Source organism: Corvus kubaryi, unplaced genomic scaffold (genome assembly GCF_017639235.1).
Source record: "Corvus kubaryi isolate FWS band 111438036 unplaced genomic scaffold, C.kubaryi_AGA036_p1.0 138, whole genome shotgun sequence".
In the NCBI taxonomy this organism is placed as follows: Eukaryota; Metazoa; Chordata; class Aves; order Passeriformes; family Corvidae; genus Corvus; species Corvus kubaryi.
In genome coordinates, this window is record NW_024580672.1 from 21,299,436 (window position 1) to 21,319,560 (window position 20,125).

At 42.8% G+C, this 20,125-nt stretch overlaps 2 protein-coding genes across 2 annotated transcripts in view; one reads left to right on the top strand and one right to left on the bottom strand.

Moving 5' to 3' along the window:
- Positions 1 to 20,125, top strand: part of DOCK1 (dedicator of cytokinesis 1) — a 93,014-nt gene that overhangs the window by 70,156 nt on the left and 2,733 nt on the right. Inside the window, exons 24-27 of the mRNA XM_042019568.1 lie at positions 3,300 to 3,370; positions 4,947 to 5,053; positions 10,991 to 11,118; positions 12,624 to 12,719. Coding sequence (XP_041875502.1) covers positions 3,300 to 3,370; positions 4,947 to 5,053; positions 10,991 to 11,118; positions 12,624 to 12,719 — 402 coding nt within the window. The remainder of the gene's footprint in view (positions 1 to 3,299; positions 3,371 to 4,946; positions 5,054 to 10,990; positions 11,119 to 12,623; positions 12,720 to 20,125) is intronic.
- INSYN2A (inhibitory synaptic factor 2A) overlaps positions 17,115 to 20,125 on the bottom strand; it is a 40,312-nt gene continuing 37,301 nt past the window's right edge. The window contains exon 4 of the mRNA XM_042019570.1: positions 17,115 to 19,899. Coding sequence (XP_041875504.1) covers positions 19,716 to 19,899 — 184 coding nt within the window. The 3' untranslated portion in view covers positions 17,115 to 19,715. The remainder of the gene's footprint in view (positions 19,900 to 20,125) is intronic.

The following is a 20,125-nucleotide window of genomic DNA, read 5'->3' on the forward strand; positions in this document are numbered from 1 at the left end:
ATCCCAATAACACCCACAGCCAGCAGAACAGTGAGTGTACAGGGCCATTCAGCTCAGGGAGAATATATCCATTATTCCTGCCACACACGCCCTCATTGCTGCTTTCACCCCTTTTCATCCTTCCCCTTTGCTGCTTTATTTGTGTGCTTTGTAGTGCTGGAAATGACTGATTTTGTGACTTGATAAGGGTGGGAATAATTTGTCACTCGTTCTGCACAAAGAGAGAAGTCCCTTTGGGCAGTAAAATTTTTATTGCAGCCCAGCTTGAAACTGTGTGTAATTATTGAGTGCGTGTGTGAGACTGATCTTCCCAGCTTTGGGTGTGCTTCTCGTGTGATCACAGGGAAATAACTGCAAAAAACTGTGGGATTAAACATTAAGGTTCCTCACTACTGTGTTTTTTAATTCTGGCTGGAATTTTCAAGTGTTTAAGGCATCCCTGTGTAACCATGGAATTACGATTTTTGGCTTAGTTTGCAGTGTGCTTCTTGTGGAAATGAGGAATTGGAGCCTTTGTCCAGTGCTGATCAGAAATGAAAAGTAAATTAATTTAATTTCTTTAAATGGAAGAAAAAAAACCAACCAACCAAAACAACCCAAACCAGATGCTTTTTTTTTTTCCCCTGATGTTGTATGAAAAGACAAGAGCTGTTTTTTTTGTCTGCTGAATTTCATATTCCTCATTTATGCATTGCAGTATCCTGGGAATTACCAGCATTGCAATGGAGCTACTGCTCACAGAAAATCTATTTCAGCTGCAGCTTTAACACAGTAAGATCTACAATGAGAGCTGCTCTTTTACATGATTCAATACCAATAAAAATTTATTTTAGTAGCCCTTTTGTTTCGACAGATACAGATTTAATCATGGAGCTGCAGAGCTTCATTCTCTGATCGTCTTGTCACATAATCGAGCCAGCTGAGGTGGGAAATTGGGAAATATACTTCCACAATCTTGTTTAAATCTCCAGAATTAAACTTTAATTGGTTTGTCCATAAAGTAGACCCTCAGTTGCTGCTAATTGTTGCAGCTACAAGCTGTAAATGGCTGTTGTAAATAGTTTCACCCCAGAGTAGTTCATGGAAGCCCTTCAAGTGTTAATTTTTACGTTCCTGCTGGGGCACGGTGCGAAATTTTAATTCAAGATATAAAATGCAAGCTCTCTTTTAAGATGTTACTAAACATTTATGGCTCTATGCATGTGAATGATCAGCAAATAAAGCCCTGTTGCTGACTGTGGTTCCTGACTGGTCATTAGAGCCCGCTTGGAATGGCTCCGTTTGCATAATCCCAGAGTCCCCAGCTCAGGAGACCTCTAAGCAGATCTGGGAGTGTTTGATGATCACCTTGACAGCTTCAGTGGATGTGAATGTGTCATAGGTTAGCCACGTTGGGCGCCACTAAATTTGTTCCAGTTTGGGCAAATTTAGAAATATATCCTCTGAGAGAAGGCACAACCACCCCTCCCCCACCAGGTTCGGGGAAAAAATAAATTTTCCTCGAAGGAAAGCGAAGAAGATAAAACCATTTATTTAACAAACACATGGGAAAGGAAAATAATGCTAAATAATAAAATGTTTTGCTGTGGAGAAAAAAACCTGGGAAAGTGTCAGAGTCCTCCCTTCGGTCTCCTCGGAGCTGGGGCTTGGCCCAGGGCCAGGCCCTCTGTGCTCAGTGGAAAGTCCTCCTGATGTGCTCTGATATTGAAGCAGTCCAGTAGAAAAGATAGAAAATCCAAAATTCCAGGGAAGGAAAAATTCAACTCTCAGTCTCTCTCCGGAGAAAAAACAGCTGAACCACTGGCCAAAAAATCTGTCCTGGGCACGGCAAGCCGGGTGCTTCCTCCCTCCCCTGCTGCAGCTGGGAAACCGATTGCTATCTGTGTGTGACCTTGAACAAGCTGCAAACTGCTTTGCAAAAGTTCTGCTCAGTTTCTCCTTCCCCCTCTCAGGCTCAGTTTAGAGGCATAGAAAGGCACAGGAATTAATTTGTGGGCATAGGCAGTGATATGGGATCCACATCATAAGGTCACCCCAAGACATTATGAAAACTGGGTGCTCTGAGATCTGCATCTAGCCCATGGACAGGTCGAGGGGTCCCTTTGGAGAGGAGCCTTGGTGGCTGCTTGAAGTTCTCCTTGGGTGTCATCAAACCAGTGAGTTGTTGCTTTGAAGAGCTGTGGGGTTGGGTTTGAAATGACAGGGGTTGTGGCAGGAAAGGGGAGTTCTTGGAAGAGAAAGGAGTGGGTTTGTGATTACTCCTCAAGACTGTTCTCCTGGGGCTCTCCTACCTGTAGGAACCACTGGGGGTGGAAATTGTCCGGTCTGGGGGAATGTAAACTACAGTCACTGCTCACATCACAGACTGACAGAGGGGTTTGGGTTGGAAAGACCTTAAAATTCATCCAGTCCCACCCTGCCATGGGCAGGGACACCTTCCTCTAGCCCAGGCTGCTCCAAGCCCTGGTCCAGCCTGGCCTTGGGCACTGCCAGGGATCCAGGGGCAGCCCCAGCTGCTCTGGGGATTCTATCCCAGCTCCTCCCCACCCTCCCAGGGAGCAATTCCTTCCCAATATCCCATCCAACCCTGCCTCTCTTCAGGCAAAATTACATCTGTAATCAAACCATTGGATGTAATCAATAAAACACAAAGTTAAGGGAGGCAAGTCTGGCTGTTCTGGTTTATGTTTCAATTACTTGGAGTCTTTTCCTCCTCTGGTGCTCAGCACACACGACTTGTTCCTAAGAAAAAGATAAAATGAGTAAAAATTCCTACAAACAGTTAAAATATTAAACATCTGTTTGTATCTTCCAAGCTCTTTCATGTGCTGTGCAGTGGCAGCTGCAAGTTCAAGGGAAATTGGGAAGAGCCACGGTTTCACGAGTGCCTACCAAGGATTTACTGCAGGGAAAAAATGATAATTAGGCCTTTTTGTTGAATTTTTAAGTAGTGGCGTGAAAATTAAACCCAAACAACTACAGCATGGCTGAGGAGGAGGATGGGAAAGTGCTCGACAGAAGATGGGGATGAAGGGATTAGAGGAACCAAAAGGTTTCTATAAAGGTTGGAAGGAGCTTATAAATCTCTAATTTTGGTGTAAGTTTTCCCCAGTTTATGAACATTTGATGCCTCTGTCTTCTTTTAAATCAGTTTAAAAGTTTAATTTTTGCTGAATTTCAGCTCAGGTGTCACAGAAAATGGTGAAACCAAAGCCTGATTCTCTTCTTGCAGTCTTTGCATCACCTTTAAATGCATTAATTTTGCTCTTATTTGAGTTTTTTTTTTGTTTTTATTTTAGGGGGCAGCACTTAAATATTTGCCAGCAATTGTCAATGACGTGAAACTAGTGTTTGATCCGAAGGAACTCAGGTGAGTAGAGTTAATTAAGTGTGGAGTGTTAATTTTATATAAATCTTTACATAAAAATCTATAAAAAGATAAAGAGAAAAAAGAGAAAGATGTATAAAATATATAAAATATAAAAATTAAAAGACATAAAAAGATGAAAAATATAAAATATATAAAATATTTATATGTAAATTCTATATAGTAATAGATATGCTATATGTAAATATATAAAAATATATACTGATGATACAATGAAATATGGATCACCTGAGAAATTTCATCCCTTTGCTCTTATTACATTTTTTTGGTCCCTTGCAGATATTTTAAGGGTTACACAAAGGGCCTGGGTTTTTTTTTTGAAATAACGTGTACAAACTTTGCAGTACAAATGATGCAGCAAGAATTATCATAAATCAGGCAACTGCCATCAAAACTCTTCAGCTGGACCTTGATGCTTCACTCTTTGAAGTATAAATTTGATGTAAATAATGAAATAATAAATAATTCAGTGAGCCCTGTTGCTGGATCAATGTCTCAGTAGCTCATAAACACTGCAGTGTTGTTAGTAAATAAAAAGGATAGTAATAAGATGATGTTTAAGGAAAAAAAAAGCAATAGAGGAACCAAATAAAAACTGGTATTTCAGGAGAATTTTTTACTTGGAGAAAAATATAATTTAATTTTTCATGGTGCTGTTATAAATTGGAAAAAAAAAAATTTAAATCGAGTTTTTCTGCACAAACCCTTCTAAATTTTGTCTAGTTTTATTTCTATGGTCTTGATATGTCAGAAGGTGGAAAAGGGAGGTAAAGTAGAGAGAAAATAAATAAATACAATCTTAGTCTAACATTCCAGTGGCCTGAGGAACCTGCATTTACCTTCTGCTTGTCTGGACTGTGAAGTGTTTTGCATCTGCACTTCTCTGGACTTACCTTTGTAGAGTTTCTGGACTAAATGATAATTTTGGTATGTGATAGCAAAATTACTGAGGAAAGAGAAATGAAAATGCAGGACTTGGCCTGTTTTACCCCCAATATTACATTATTTCTCTACCACTACAAATTGCAATTAAATACTGGGAGTACTGAATTGAGGTTGCCTTATAATTAGCAGTGAAGTCTCAATAGGAAAAGCAAAGAACTCAAGATTTTAGGTGGGGATGCAAAATTATTGAAAAGTCTTTTCAGTATTATCCTCATCCTGAAATGTGTCTGTTTCTGGGTTTTTTAATTATTAATTTTTTTGTTGGTAGCTTACAGTGTTAATTATCACTTTATTTTTGGCATCTGTAAACATAAATGTGCTGATAGAAGTGAAGCACAGAGAAGGAAGATTTGAAACCTAAAACCTTAAATGAAACACAGAAGAAGAGTCTAAAACTGAGATAAAAAGGAGGGGACAAAAGAAATGACATCAAAAACTGAACAAATTTGTTCAAAACTATTCACGATTCTCTGATTTTCTTTTTTTATGTCTCAAACAAATGGAGTCTGCTCATCCAAAAGCATGAAGTTGTGTGTGTGGTTCTTTATTCCTGGATGTTTTTCCATGGTTGGGAGGGGGATTTAATGGATTTTTCCTTTCCCTGTGTGTGCAGCAAGCTCTTCACCGAGTTCATCCTGAACGTGCCCGTGAGCAGACTGACCATCCAGAAGCTCTACTGCCTCATCGAGATCGTGCACAGCGACCTCTTCACCCAGCACGGTGAGCAGGCAGCATTCCAGCCCTTTATTCCCTGTGCCAGCCCTCTGCCTTGGCCTTCCTGCCATCCCAGGGGAGCCTGGGACACGTTAAGGGCTCTCCGTTGGAAGGACAAGATTTAAAATCCAAATCCGAGACTGGTTTGGGTGGGAAGGGACCTTAAAGCCCATCCAGTGCCACCCCAGCTTGGGGGACACCTTCCACTGTCCCAGGCTGCTCCAATGCCTGACACAGATTGGTGCCATAAATCAAACCTCTCCTGATGGGAGGGAGTTTTTAAAGTCTTTGTCAGGAGTTGCTTCGAGAGGCAAACGGAGACTTTCAGCTTTCACTGCTGCTAGATAGTTGTTTATTGAGTCTTACCAGAGAAACAGAGTCACTAGCATGACCCAGACACAGCACAGAGCAGAGAATGCAGGAGAAAGCCCCATTATCAAGATTTACACGGCCTTTTAAAGGTAATTTAACCAATGGTTACTAAAATATACATTATTTTCACTTTCCTACCAATTATTCAGTAACATGGCCAGGAACTGAGAAATTTTTTGTCCAATCATCCCAAATTACTTTTACTGCAGAATGTGGGTAGTAGAAGAAGAAGGAGGTTTGGAGAACAACAGCAATCCTCCATTTTGATGTTTTTTGCTCTTATCTATTTACTACAAAGAAGCCCAAAACCTCTAAATTTTCACCCTGTGACAATCTTACACAGTAGTCTATCACCTAATTCACACCAGTGTATTTTCTAGTTCTTGTCTGATCGTTGGTAATTTTTTTCCAAGGTTGGAGGCTAAAACACTGCTGTTCAGGGGGGTACAAACCCTTCAAAACAGGCAGAGAAATATTCTCAGCACTCTGGGTTCCTACAAATCCCCATCCAACCTTGCCTTGGACACAAGGAAATCCTAACTGACACTGCAGGTCACAAGTTTTTGCCTTCACTTCTTTACCATTTGTAATTTGGTATTTTAAAGGGGCATGAAGCAGCCATGTTATTGGCCTCTGTTGTAGCTTTGTGTCAGGGTTTATCAAAAATCATTAATTCAGCTTTTGTGCTCAGTGAACTCGTGGGGGAGGAATGGAGGTTTTTGATGTCCTTCCTGCCTTGAAGCTGTTCCCTGGCTGAAGGAAGCAGCACAGGAGCCTTTCCGAGTGTGCTGTTCATCCATGCCTTATTGTTTTCTCCTTTTCCATTAGTGGGCCACTGAAAGATAAGTTCAAGCACTCATCCTGCCGATTTCCTGCTTTGAGGTGAAACACTTGATTCCTTTTCAGGCTGGCTGCAGGTTAAACTGACCCAAACAAAGTGTGTGTATGCTGTCAGGGAAGGTAATGAGGGAGCAAATAGGCCCTGGTTCAGTGAGAAAGGAGACTTGAAAGGATTCTTCTCTCTGATCACAAAAGCCAGGACTGCTGAGTGCTGAGAAAACAAATTTTTCTGGTTCCAATTTAAAAAAAATCTCGGTGGATTGGCACTGTGGTGGTTTTATACCACTCTTAGAATCTCTGAAAAGCCAAGTTTACCGGCTGTGTCACCATGGGCTTTCTGCCTTAGAAATTTGGTAGAAACAGCAAGTCCAGACTTCCTCCTCCACTTTTGAGATGATTTGAAATTACTCAGCCCTTAAGTGTTGCATTTTCAAGAAGAAAAAGGAGGAATGCAGGTGGAGTTGCTGGTGTTTGTTGGGACCTGAGTGAAATGGTGTCCCCAAGAATATTTTCATGTTTCCTGGCTAGAGCTGTGCGTCAGTGTTACTCATTTGCTTCATTCATTCTCAGCTCACTGTGTAATAATTTTCCCTTCTCCTGGCTGCTCTCAGGTTGCCAGGACTTTGGGGCAGAAGTCAGTAATATCAGGCATCATCCTTTACTCTCTTGGGGAGGAAGAAATGGAGATAAGTCAGATAAAACAAGGAATTATGAGTGTAAAACACTCCTGAGAAAGGCTACAGGGGCACAGGGTGCATTTACCATATTGATCTTTGCCTTCCCTTATTGAAGCAGTTTCATTTTCAGAGGAGGAGGTAGGAATTGTGTGTGGCTGCTTTGTTTTTGAAACCTCACGTTCAAACTCAGCCCTTCAGGGTGCAGGGAATGGTGTGGGCCAACATTATTGAGCTCCCGAGAAATTTAAACGGATCTGTTTTAGTGGGAGGGTGATTAATCAGGACTCAGGCTGGGTTTGCTGACAGAACAGAGCTGCTTAATGGCTCTTGGATCTTATCAGGAGGCTCCTAACCGGGGTTTTCCTGTCACTGCCTGTTAGGAATGTCTTAAATCCAGCAGGCTTTGGTGGGGTTGGGATGGGGATTCCAGGCACGTGCACTGACCCAAACCACTGTGGGATTCCCGTGGATGTCTGGGGGGGGGTTTGATGTGCCAATAAATAAAGTGTGGCCTTAAAAGCTTCTCTTGCCACTGGTATCACAGAACCCCAGACTGGTTTGGGTTGGGAGGGACTTCAAATCCCACCCACTCCCACCCCTGCCATGGGCAGGGACACCTCCCACTGTCCCAGGCTGCTCCCAGCCCCAATGTCCAGCCTGGCCTTGGGCACTGCCAGGGATCCAGGGGCAGCCCCAGCTGCTCTGGGCACCCTGTGCCAGGGCCTGCCCACCCTCCCAGGGAACAATTCCTTCCCGATATCCCATCTAAATCTCCCCGCTTTCAGCTTAAAGTCATTCCCCCTTGTTCTGTCCCTCCATGCCTTGTCCCCAGTCCCTCTCCAGCTCTCCTGGAGCCCCTTTAGGCCCTGCAAGGGGCTCTGAGCTCTCCCTGGAGCTTCTCCTCTCCAGGTGAGCACCCCCAGCTCTCCCAGCTGTTCCTCATAGGAAAGGGGCTCCCATCCCTCTGATCTTCTCACCATAATTTTTCATCATGATCATTCTCTGAAGTTTGTGTCTGAAGCCCCAGTAGTACTGGGAAACCTTTCATAAACGCTCCAATTCACTCAAAAACAAATCAAGCCCCTATCCACAGCCTTTTTAAAATTTAGATTTTTCTCCCCCTTGCTCTGTGGGTAGGAGTTCATTACTAAAAGGTGGTTCCCTGCCCTTCCTGCTTCTCACTGATTCAGGAATTTGAAACTGATAGGGAATACTTCCATATAAGCTGTCAACTAATCCTGGATCCTGTTGCACAAATGAGATTTTCTTTTCTAAAAGCAATATGAACTACAGGATTGTGGACTTGGGGAAGGCTGGCAAATGCACAGAAAATTTCATCAGCCTGTTTCTGGTGGAGAAAAAGGCTCTAATTCTGTGCTTTGAGAGGTCGAGGAAGATGTGTTTGTATCTCCAGAGGAATTAAAATTCAAAATACATGAATTTGTGAAGCTTGAAGGATGAGGGGGTGTGTGTGTGAAGCAGTTTGTTAAAGCATTTTGCTTTAGTGATGTTGTTGAGTGATGGATGATTCCACGTGAAATCTGGAGAGTTTGAGACCTTGGATCAGAATGGACTCTGGTGGTGGGGTTTGTGTATCTTTAAAAAAAAAAAAAAAAAAGTAAAATATAGTTTTAAAATTTATTTTACTCATTTTTATAAACACAACATAAATATGAATATGTAGTAATTAGATAAATGTTTCCATTTAGAAGTAAATACATATCTAAATAAATAACAATTATCCCTACCACAATATAATAACATAATATATGTAATGTTATATATAATCTTCACTCCACCAATTAAAAATTAAGCAAAAAGGCATAAATACAATTTTTTCCTGAGTTGTGGAGCAGTTTAATAATAATTTAGTGCATATTTTCAGTACTCGTGGCGGGGAGTTAAAGGAAGTGTCCTGTCCTTGCAGATGTCAAGGTTTTGGTTTATGTAAACAGTGATTTGTCTGATTTGTTTTGTCCTGTGGAGTTGTTTGGATTCACTGTTGCTTTGTTTTCCAAATGACTTCCAGCTGATTGCTAACTGAGCTGTGGAGCTGCTGTGGTCTGAAAGAGAAAATCCAGGGATTTTTCTGTGAGGAATTTGAGTCTATTGAATATTAGTAGACAACATCCAGCATTTATAAGAGTTCTTATTGTTCAATTATGACTCAACTCACGAGCTGTGTAGTGGAAACAAAGTTGCTGAGCAAAGGTTAAACTTTTTTGGCCACGTGAACGAAATGAACCCTAAAATAAATGGATTTGTCAGTGTCCCAACAAACAGAATGTTTTTATTGGCACAAATTTATGGTGTGAATTCACCTTCAGCAGAGTTCCTGTGCCCGTTCATTGAAGGCTTTCCTTGGGTGCTGCTGATTGATAATTCCTGCTGAGCATCCTTTGATACAGATGAGTATTTGATCGTCTGTGGCATTAAATCACCACGGGCTGGACTTTGCTCTAGAACAGATATGGAATTATCATTGTGATCATTGTGCATCAGATCCTGAGCTGGCTTGTGGGCAGGAGCCAGTGTTCTGGACCATCAAGGTTCCCCACTGATCAGGGCTGGGAGGTGTTTGTGGCAGGCAGGGTGAGGAGGGTTCACCTTTCCTCCTCAGCGCTTCCTGGTAATCAACACCCAGTTGGTCAGCTCAGTGTTTTCCAAAATAGTTCATAGCAAAGATGCACTGAGCATCTCATCTCCTTGTGGAGGATGTCACCACAGCACTGGATTGGCTGAAATATCACAGAGTCATGGAATGGTTTGGGTTGGAAGGGACCTTAAAGCCCATCCAGTGCCAGCCCTGCCATGGCAGGGACACCTCCCACTGTGCCAGGCTGCTCCAAGCCCCAATGTCCAGCCTGGCCTTGGGCACTGCCAGGGATCCAGGGGCAGCCCCAGCTGCTCTGGGCACCCTGTGCCAGGGCCTGCCCACCCTCCCAGGGAACAATTCCTTCCCAATATCCCATCTAAATCTCCCCACTTTCAGCTTAAAGCTGTTCCCTGTGTCCTTCACTCAATAGTCTCTCCTGTCAGGGAGCTGTGCAGAGCCAGAAGGTCCCCCTGAGCCCCCTTTTCTCCAGGCTGAGTCCCCCCAGCTCCCTCAGCTGCTCCTCATTGCCCTTGGGATGATTTTTTGGTGTGCCCAGCCCATTTTGTTCCCCCCCCCCCATGTTTATCACCAGCCCCAGGTGCTCCCAGGTGGATGCTGAGGAGCTGTCAGCTCCACCCCAGGGGACCAGAGTGTTCTGTGCTGGTTGTGTAATTCCAAACTAAGCATTGTGACAAATCAATTAGTTTTCCCTTTCTCAGAAATGCAGCTTGACTGCCTCCCCCATTGATCAGAGCAGCTCCAGACAGTGGAACTCTGAGGTGACTCAGATACTAAATTGATCTTTGCCTCCTCCCTACCAGTGGGGCTTAGCAGGGTTGTGAGGCATTCTCAAACCTTTAATCAGGGGCCTTTTAAGTTATTAAAGACTGATTCACCTCTTGGGTTTTTCCAGGACAAGTTCTGTGCCTTTCCTGGAGAGCTCAGCAGCTGGGCCTTAGGGTTCTTCCCCTCCCCTGCATTTGGGGACAGTTCACATTACAGGACCCCTGTGCCCTGTGGGGTTTTGCTTAATCTGCTCTTTCCTTTCCATATTAGCCCAAAATTCAGGGAGCAACAGATCCTGGAGTTGCACAAATGCAGAGGCACAAGGCTGTGATCACAGAGCATCTCTGGGGCAAATCTGCTGAACCAGGCTGGTCATTGGGCTGGCATTTATATGGATAATTAGTAATTCATTCTGACCTGGTGCTTCCCTCCATGTAGGAAAAGTCTGAGTACTTGAGCAAGGAAGGAGAGACTTTTTTTTTTAATAGGAGCAAATGGTCAAAGGTTGGAGCAGTTCAGAGGCAGAAGTTTTTAAGGTGAGGTGGGGTTTTGGTTGAAAAGCTGGAAGTTAATTTCTTTTTTCCTGATATTTTTGTGTCTTATGTAAGCACTGAAGCACATCAGCCCAAAGGCCCTGAAAGCTGTGTTTGTAACCTCGTGTTTTGTGTGCAGACTGCAGGGAAATCTTGCTGCCAACAATGACAGACCAGCTCAAGTATCACTTGGAGAGACAAGAAGATCTGGAGGCTTGCTGCCAGTTGCTGAGTAACATCCTGGAAGTGCTCTACAAGAAAGACGTGGTGAGTGTGGGGTGGCTCTGTGATGAGTAACACTTCACAGAAATTGTTTCAGTAAAGTGAATTAAGCAGGTAACTCCTGAAGCCTTAGAATTGTTTTTTTTTTTTAATATAACCTCCTAACCAGTCTCTTCTACCTCTTTTAGTTTTCCAGTGATGAGGATGTGTGACATCTCACACGTCACATCCAGCACAGCGCTTCTTTTGTCTGAGGCACGCCCAGTGCAGCTTTTCTGGTTAGACAGGGAATAAATAAATACCCTTAGGAGTTAAACCTTCCTCATTATTCTGCCTGGCCTCTTCCAGGTGGAAAATGTTTTGTTTTGGTGGGTTTTTTTTTTCTCCCATGGGCATTTTGGGAAATGTGCATTTGAGTTGAATTGTTGCTGACACAGTTCCCAGATGTGCAGCATGTGTAATATCCCCTTTTTTTCTTTTTTTTGCATAATAGTCTCTTTTTTTGTTTTCTCTTGACCTCAACAAATGTACAAATATTGATGCTTTGCCAGAGAGCTGCAGTGATTTGATGCTCTCCTAAAATTTGGGCTGCTGCTGCTGCCTGAACCTTCAGTCCTGTGTAGAATCATACACTGATTCAGTTGGAAAGGACCTCGGGGGTCAGCTGCTTGCATCTGATCTGGCATCTTATTTAATTGTGTTTTTTTGGATTTTGCTCTGATTTTGTTTCTTTTTGGAAGTAGCTCTGCATGGCTGCTTCAGAGAGGGGGGTGTTTTACGGGAGGAATTCGGTTCTGGCAGCTTGGCTGCTTCCTGCCACTCTTTGTTGGCTGCTTTTCTGCCTGTGGAAGGAGCTCACCTGCAGCTCCACTCTCTCCCAGGCTGATCCTGGCAGCAGGACCAGTTCCTGGGTGAGTTTGTGCTGGTGGTGGATTGTCCTTCGAATATGAAAATCCATTTTTCATCTATGAAGTAAAAGACAGGAGCAAAGCTCATCTGTTTCTTTCTCCTTGTTGTGTTTTTGGCTTTATTTTTTGCCCGTCATTCTGTGTGAGGTTTCTGGACTTGCCCTTAAAAGCTGCTTGGAATAAATATTTCACTTTAACTCTTTCAAAAGTAGTGGTAGATGGCTTCTAATACTGACTTGAAACAGCTGACTGCAATTGGCAGTTCCTTAATGAAAGTTTTGCTTTTCCTTTTAATTGAGCTGTTGCAGAACAGCACCCCCAATCCGGTAATGCCTGTGAGGGTTTGATGTTGGAAAAATGACTTGGGGGAAGAAAATGAATGGGTAACTAAATGTCATAGGCTGTATTTCCAGGGATTTGGCTTTTCACTGACGTTGTAACAGCACATTTTAATTTATCAGTAACGTGTATTACCGAAATACGCTTTGTTAAAGTGGGAGGCTCATTCGCTGCTTTTGATCAACAGCAAGTGATGTTTCATTTAATTTTCACCAGACAGGTGGGTTGAAAGGCAACACAAATAGTTCAGTTGTGTTGGTGTCTGTTGTTTCTAGTTACCACTAATTTATTCCTTGTCCTTAGGGCCCCACACAGAGACATGTCCAGATCATCATGGAGAACCTGCTGAGGACGGTGAACAGAACAGTGATTTCCATGGGGCGGGACTCAGAGCTCATTGTAAGTGTCTCCTGGTGTAAACTCAAACACCTCTGCCACATCTTCCTGAACCTGGCTGTAATAGGATTGCAATCCCAGGTGACCCAAAGCAATCAAAACCTCCTCTCACTCTCTGTGTGCTCAGGAAGCTGGAAAGCACTGCCTGGTAATTTTACTGTGGTTGACACAAGGGGAGAGGAAAAAAAAGTGCTTGAAAAATATCTGTGAGCAGGTGATCAGCCAGGATTGATATCTGTGTGCACCAAAATGATGTGGGATTGGTAATTAGCCAGCTGAGAAGTGTGGAAATGAGGGACTTGGCTGTTTGTTACTGCATTATTACAAGCACTTGTCTTTTTGACTTAAACTGAGATAATCAAGGTAAGTGTTGAAGTGATTGAAGAATAGAGCCCAGAATTATTATGTTTAGAGGAAGGACTGATGCAAGCAACCCTGCTGACTTAACACTGTGATTTTTGAAGCCTGACACTTGAATTTTTGAACTGTTAATTAATATTGGTCTAAGGAATGAAAACCATAGTGAGGCCTGTTGATATCTGAGATGGGCATAGATCTAAGTGTGGTTTTGGGAGTCTCTCTGTGTGTTTGCCTTTCCCTTGTATTCTTTCTTAGCTGTCTGCATCTGGCAGCTGATCTCTCCAGGAAACTGGTCAAAGTGGGTCAGGTTTGTGCTGTGTCTGAGCACTTTTCCCTCAGTTCTGCATCAGTTTGGGTCAGTTTGGCTCAGTGCACGGATCTCTTTCTTACAAAGGGGTTAATTGTTAGAGAGATGAGTCCATCAGCAACTTGTTTTTTTTGATCTCTTTCCTTCCCAGTTTAGATTCCCCCTGTAATTGCACACAGTGGTATTTGACTTTTTAAAGGGCTCTGTGTCCTCAGCATGTCTTCCTTACCTCCTGCTGCCCATTTCCTTGGCATTTGGGTGTGCTTGTGTTGGCAAATGTGCTGCAATTTCATTTTGTCTTTGGTGCATCATCCACTGGCTTCCACTTGTATCTTCCACTTGTATCACTTTGGGTTTTGTTGTAAGGAAGGGATAATGGATCTCCAAATCCATTGCTGGAGCAAGAAATCACAGAATCCCAGACTGGTTTTGGTTGGAAGGACCTTAAAGCTCATCCTATTCCACCCCTGCTGTGAGAGGGACACCTTCCACTGTCCCAGGGTGCTCCAAGCCCTGTCCAGCGTGGCCTTGGACACTGCCAGGGCTGGGAATCCACAACCTCTCTGGGGAGATGGTTCCATGCAGATCATTCCTACAGAATATTCCAGTGCTGGGATGCAGTAGCAGTACAAGGAAGTTGAAAGACTTGTGTGTTATTTTAACTTCCTCAGTTTCAGGCTGAATGGGAGTTAATTATTGTTTTGATGAGCATGATTCAGGTGATATTTAAAAATGTTAATTATGCCTTTTGCAGTTAGCAGAGTAGATTTAAAAACTTGTGTGTGTGTTTGAACTCAGCACCGTGGTATTAAAGATCTCTGTCGTGCTCATGAACACAGCCTGGAACCCCTCCATGCACAGCCTCTATAATCAGCTAATGAACACTGAGATTTCAGGGTGTGTTTAATGAGTGCTTACTCCCACCTTACAATGCAGCCTTTGCTGAAAAGATTCCCCTGTTAAATAACCAGCAACCACTCATTTTTGTGGTGTCAGCAAAGTAGGAGGAGTAAAATGGATAATAATAATAATTACTAGGAAGCACAACCTGATCTCTCTTGAATCAGATTTGGGTTGAAATGATACACTGACTTTTTTTTTTTTAGTTTTACCTGTAGTAGAAAATTAACCATACAGGATGACTGGAAGGAAGGAATTCGAAATATCTCACAGAAGCACGGTTCAAGTAATGATAACTTCTTTAAAAGAAGTACAATACAGGACATAACCATTTTTTTTTTTATTCTACAAATATATCTGTATTGGTGTGCTAAAGCTGGCATGTTGGAAAAATACTTAGTGACACCATCTCCATCCAAAACCTGATGTTGCTTAATGCAGTTTTTGAGCAGTGGAGGGATGTCAAGGATTTAAGTGCTCAAGTGAAAAGTTTTAATTACAGGATGTGCCTTTTCTATAGCCTTGAACTGGAAAGATCCTCCAGTAGTCCCCTTTGGCTTTGCACATTTGGTTTTCATTTTGTCCTCCGTAAATGTGAGTTCCTTGATAAAATCAAAAGCAAGTTTTGTCCTATACCTTCAAAAGAGAATTACCTTGAATTAAGAGACCAGTTGCAAGGAGAAGAACAAGATATTGTTAAATAAAATGGAGTAAAAGTGATTAGTTTAAAATCTGATTTGACCATAATTTTGGTAGCAAGTTTTTAATCCTCATTGGTTTGGACTATTTTTCACTCTGGAAGTCTCACTGGTGATTTTTACTTGATCCATTTGCTGAGTAGAAGATTCTGTTATTATTATTTATTTTATGCAATGAGTCTATCAGTAGTAGAGGCAAGTACAGGATGCAGCCTGAGGGTGCTGAGCTGTGTCCTGCTGCTCCAAACTGCCTGGTTTAGGTTAATTTTGCTCCTGCCTCGAGCTGCTCCTGCTCCTGGCACAGTGAGAAGTCACCTGGAAAAAAACCACAACATCTTCCTTACTGAAGAACACGTTGCCTGAAGAAAAAGTAAATTGAGCAAACTTCTTTGAGTCTTTGCAAGGGTGGTTTTAAAGCATCTCTTTCCTTGCCTGGTGGCTTTTGAACAACGTTGGGTTCCATGTGAGGCAGCATCTCGGCCTCCTCCAGTAAATCAGGACAGAGCAGCCTCGGTGGCAGCTCCAGAAGGATCCATGGCTGCTCCTTTGCCTTGTGTCAGCAGCTTGGGATGGGCTTTGTTTCCAAAGCCAAGGAAACCAAGCTCTTTAATTTCTGGAAGGAAATCTCCTGGCCTAGCGGAAGATTCCTTGCCCATGGCGAGGGGTGGAATGAGATGGTCTTTAAGGTCTCTTCCAACCCAAACCATTCCATGATCCTGTGATTTTAACTTCCAAGAGTATGTCCTTAAGGAAAGTGGCTCTGGAAAACATCTAGGAGTGTATGGGGAATGAAGCCAGTGCTGTGACCAGGGAAAAAGGGCTCTTTGGGTTATTGGGGTGTGTGAGCAGGAAGCAGTGGACAGGACTTTATGGTGTTGCTGATGAACGGAATGTGCCCCATGTTGGTGCTTTCCCTGCTGTGCTTTGGGACAAGGATGAGGGGAAACCAGAACAGAAATGGTGCAGGAGCCATCAGAAGGAGAAGAAGGGGTTTGTGGAATCTGTCTGAGGGTCCTGGAAGCCGACTGAGAAGGGGAATCTCTGTGGAGTGCAGGTGGCACCTGACACAAGGAGAGTGACAAGGCTCAAGGGGAGCAGAGAGTGTGCTACTGATGGGGGAGCTCTGGATAATCAGTCAGTCAAAGACAGTGGTGGATTGTCTATCTCTTGGCACTTCTAGGCTGGAGGCCTCTCCAGCAGGCTGTAAAATACAAGTACAAGTCTGAAATAAGAGTTATTGATGGCCACAGGAGATTTCTGGGGCTGCAGTTATTCAGGAGTTGAATCTGGGTGTAAATTATCTTCCTGTGCCTTAAAATCTGTCCAGGTCAGGCTTCATGGATTCCAAAATGTTGGGGAGAAAACCTCGTTTTCTTCACCAGACTTCTTCCATGTAAAAATACTTCGCTTAACTGAGTCACATGTTTTCTTCTCCTTTGAAATTACATATTGCAAGCTAATTTCACAGAAACTGAAGTGGTATTTGGATGGTGGCCATGATTTTATTCCATCACTAATACTGCATCCCGGTTGCATTCCCTACCAACATTTATGGGAACGAGCTGCATTCACCTAAACAAATGGACACATTTGTAGCACTCCAGTTACTTCAATGAACCACAGATGGATTTTATGGAATATTAAAAACCTTCATGCAGTCCCTTTCATTCTCCCAGACAAAATGGTGTCAGTTGGATTTTTAGGGCAGTCTGGTTCAATTCCAGTTCAATTCCAGCAGCAATATATAACATGTGGCAATACACAGGTCCTGAAGAACTGGTGTCATCTGACAGCTGACTTGGTTGGGAAGTTCATGAAAAATGGCCCTATTTGATTGGAAAAAGGGATTTAACCTTTAAAACATTGAGTGGAATTAAAGGCATGGATGGTGGTTTTGCATTTTAGGCAAGAAAAAGCAAACACTTTGTACCCATGGTAGGATTTTCCAGTTTTAATCATGTTTTTTTCAGTTTATCTGTTTTTTTAAAGTATTTTTACAGTGATTTTTTTGTTTTTAATCTTTAAGAAACCAAATGCTACTCACAGGAATAGTATTTTCCTCATAGTTCTAAACCAAAGAATGCAACTGTTGCTGGGTGGAAATTATAAGGACTCAGCAAAGAGCGAGGGATATAAAATCACTGCAGTATTTATTGGCTAAAAAGTATTTTGATAGCAGGAGATGGGAGAAGTGCAGATAGAAAATCAGTGTATGAAGTGCAGGGGACTGCCAGTGAATCCAGCAAAGCCACACTGAAAATAAAAACTGCATTTTCCTTGTTAGGACCTCCCAAGATCTTCTACACTAAAAGCTCTAAAGAATTAGGTTTGTTTTTTTCTCTTGGTGTCTATCTAACCTGAGCCTGAGTGATTCTAAAGGCAATACAATTATGATACATTTTACACACTTGCAAAAACATTTTATTACAAAGTACATCGGAGGGTACGAGAGAACACGAGATGTTGGTTGGAAGCAAGACTCTATGTTAATGTCAGCTTTCCCCAGGTTTAAAAAAATGTAAAAAATTAAAAATTTGCAACTTCTTAAGAAAATAGCCTGGACATGTACAGAACACGCCGTGAGAACTTTCCCTTTGAGCTCTTTGTTTCTCCAGTGTGAGTTTTCCTCCCTCTTTTCCCGTGATGAGTCAGTAACCACAAACAGGTCGGGTTTGTGGCAGGGTCCCTGCACACACAAACAGCTTCATGGGCAAAGCTACAGAGGGGTGGCACTGAGGATTTGGGAACTGATTGCTGTGGAGAGATGCTTGGTTTCATTTCTTTAAAAAAAACCCCAAACACTAGGCCTGTTAGCATGGAGGGGTGCATTAGTTATTAACATTATTTTAATAATGAATGCTGCTGTATTTTCCTCGTTCTGCCTGTATTTGAGATTCCTTTCTGCTTTAAAAAAAAAAAAGTATTTTTTTGTTTGGAAATATTTGGGTTTCTAAACCATGTCACATGGGCTGTCCTGTAAACAGTTCTATATTTTAGTTAAAAGCAATATAAAATACACGTAACACGGGGTTTTTTCCACGTGAAACAATGGCACTTCCTTCCTGGTGTACAGGATCACCTTCCTAATCCCTCAACTTCCACCAAAGGATTTCAGGATTTGCTTCTGTGCAAGTGCTCGTAGCCCTCTTGAAGGTTTACTGCAAAAACTGAGCTGGCCGTAGGCATCTTCTGCATTTCCCATTTTAACTTGCTTTTCTTGCTCTTTTGGAGGAAAAAAAAAAAGTTCTCTTCCTCCAGTTTCATCATAGGAATAAATTGGATGCTGAGCTAAGAGGAGAAACAGTGTAAAGGAAAACACCTCCCAAATTTTTAGTATGTGCAAATTAATGATCATGGTTCTTGCACCTAAAGGCTGAAGAATTTGTACCTTCCTGCTGCTGCAGGGGATGCAATTTCAAACCCAATTTGTCACACGCCACTCAAATTATCTGAAATCCTTAGGAAAAAGCCCCAAACCAAAACAAAAGCCAAGATTCCCACTCCCTGGCCACTTTTAGCATGAGGAATTTTTCCACCAATGGTCATTTTAGATGCAAGTTTAATGACAGTAGCAAATACTTAAATGAAAAAGTTGCAGTTTATAAGTCAGAGCAAAATTTTAAGTGCCACTTAAAAAAAAAAAAAAAACAATCAAAATTAGGAAAAATCTGATTCCCATCTCTCCCCTAAGTGTTTCAATTACTGAGTACAATTAATAGATCGAGATATAAATTATGGTAAGTTGGGAAACCCATCTGAGCAGCCAAATAAATAAATAGCATTTCAAATTCCAGCTCCTTCCAAGCAGTGCTGCAGCCCCGAAATCTCCTGCAGTAGTGGAGAGGTTTTCCAAAGACTGTTACAAAAAATGCTAACCCATGGCAAACGCCAACAATCCAGATTGGGGTCGGTCTGGTTTGGGGTCGGGTTTTGTTCCTGTGTGGCTGAGACCTTTTGGGTACCGAAGGTGACACTGAGAGGTTGTCCCGTGGCCTGGACCCTGTGAGCTGGAGGTGCTTAAAGGCTGGGCTTGATTTTTGGGAGGTTTCTGGCCGCTCCCCGGCTGGGGCTGAGCAGCAGAGTGGTTCTTCAGGTGGTGAGGACACAGCTGAACCAGAAATGATGGCGAAATGTGAGCGCTTGGTTGGAGTCTACATCGCATGAAGGCAGAGAATACACCACAGTCACGTCTCGGAGATCAGCGCGGCCTCGGGCCACGGGAAAAATTGTGCTTTGTCCAGGAATTCTGTGCTGAAAACTGCACTCCCCGATCAACATGGAGCTGTAAAACTGAACACTGCTGCAAACATAAGGCTTGCTTGTTACTCTTCCCCCTCACTGTTGTCCAAAGACAACACCCCGGACCCCCAGAAGGCTTTAACCATTCCTGTGGGAGCGGGATGACGGCCTACGGTTGAACAGGTCGGAGCGCGACGCTTTCAGATCTGAGGGGGGGGGAACAGTTTTACTTCCCGTCTTTGTCCAGATTTCCATTCAGGTTTTACATCCCACATTGGCAAACTGGAAGTAGAAGTGGGCAGGGGGTTCCCCAAGCCCTTGCTCCTGGGCATGAGTCCGTAGGTACAAAGGCCTTTTTGGTACACACGGTGAGAACTGGATGCTGCCGTTGGCCGGGAACACTCCTCATTCCACCAAGATCCCGTCAGAGATGATGGATAGAACTCCAAGTATTTGTCAAAGAAGGCCTTGAACTGCACACGTAATGGACTTGGGTTAAAGGAACCAGAGTTTCCATCTTCCATGCTTTTTTGATTCAGTTTTGGATTTTTGCTTGGGAGTAGAGGAGTAGCTCTCCTGAGAATAAGGCAAAGGTGCAACCTGAGTTTCCTCAATAGGATGAAGTTTTCTCAAAACTGGCTGGAGTTTATCTTCTTGCTGTTTAAAATCCAATTCCACGCTAGAAAGGGGAAGAAAAAACCGCTTGTTAATTATGATGATAAAAAAATTTAATTAACCCAACAGCTGAGTGCTTAATTTATGAAAGTCAAATTAAAAAAATACTTCCTGCACCAAAATGGAAAGGAGAAGTTCAAAAATTACAGAAGAGAAATAGGAATGGGATTGTTCAGCTTTTCCCTGCTGCTTAGGAGGGTCTTGGGGATTATGGTGAGGTGCTGTGAAGT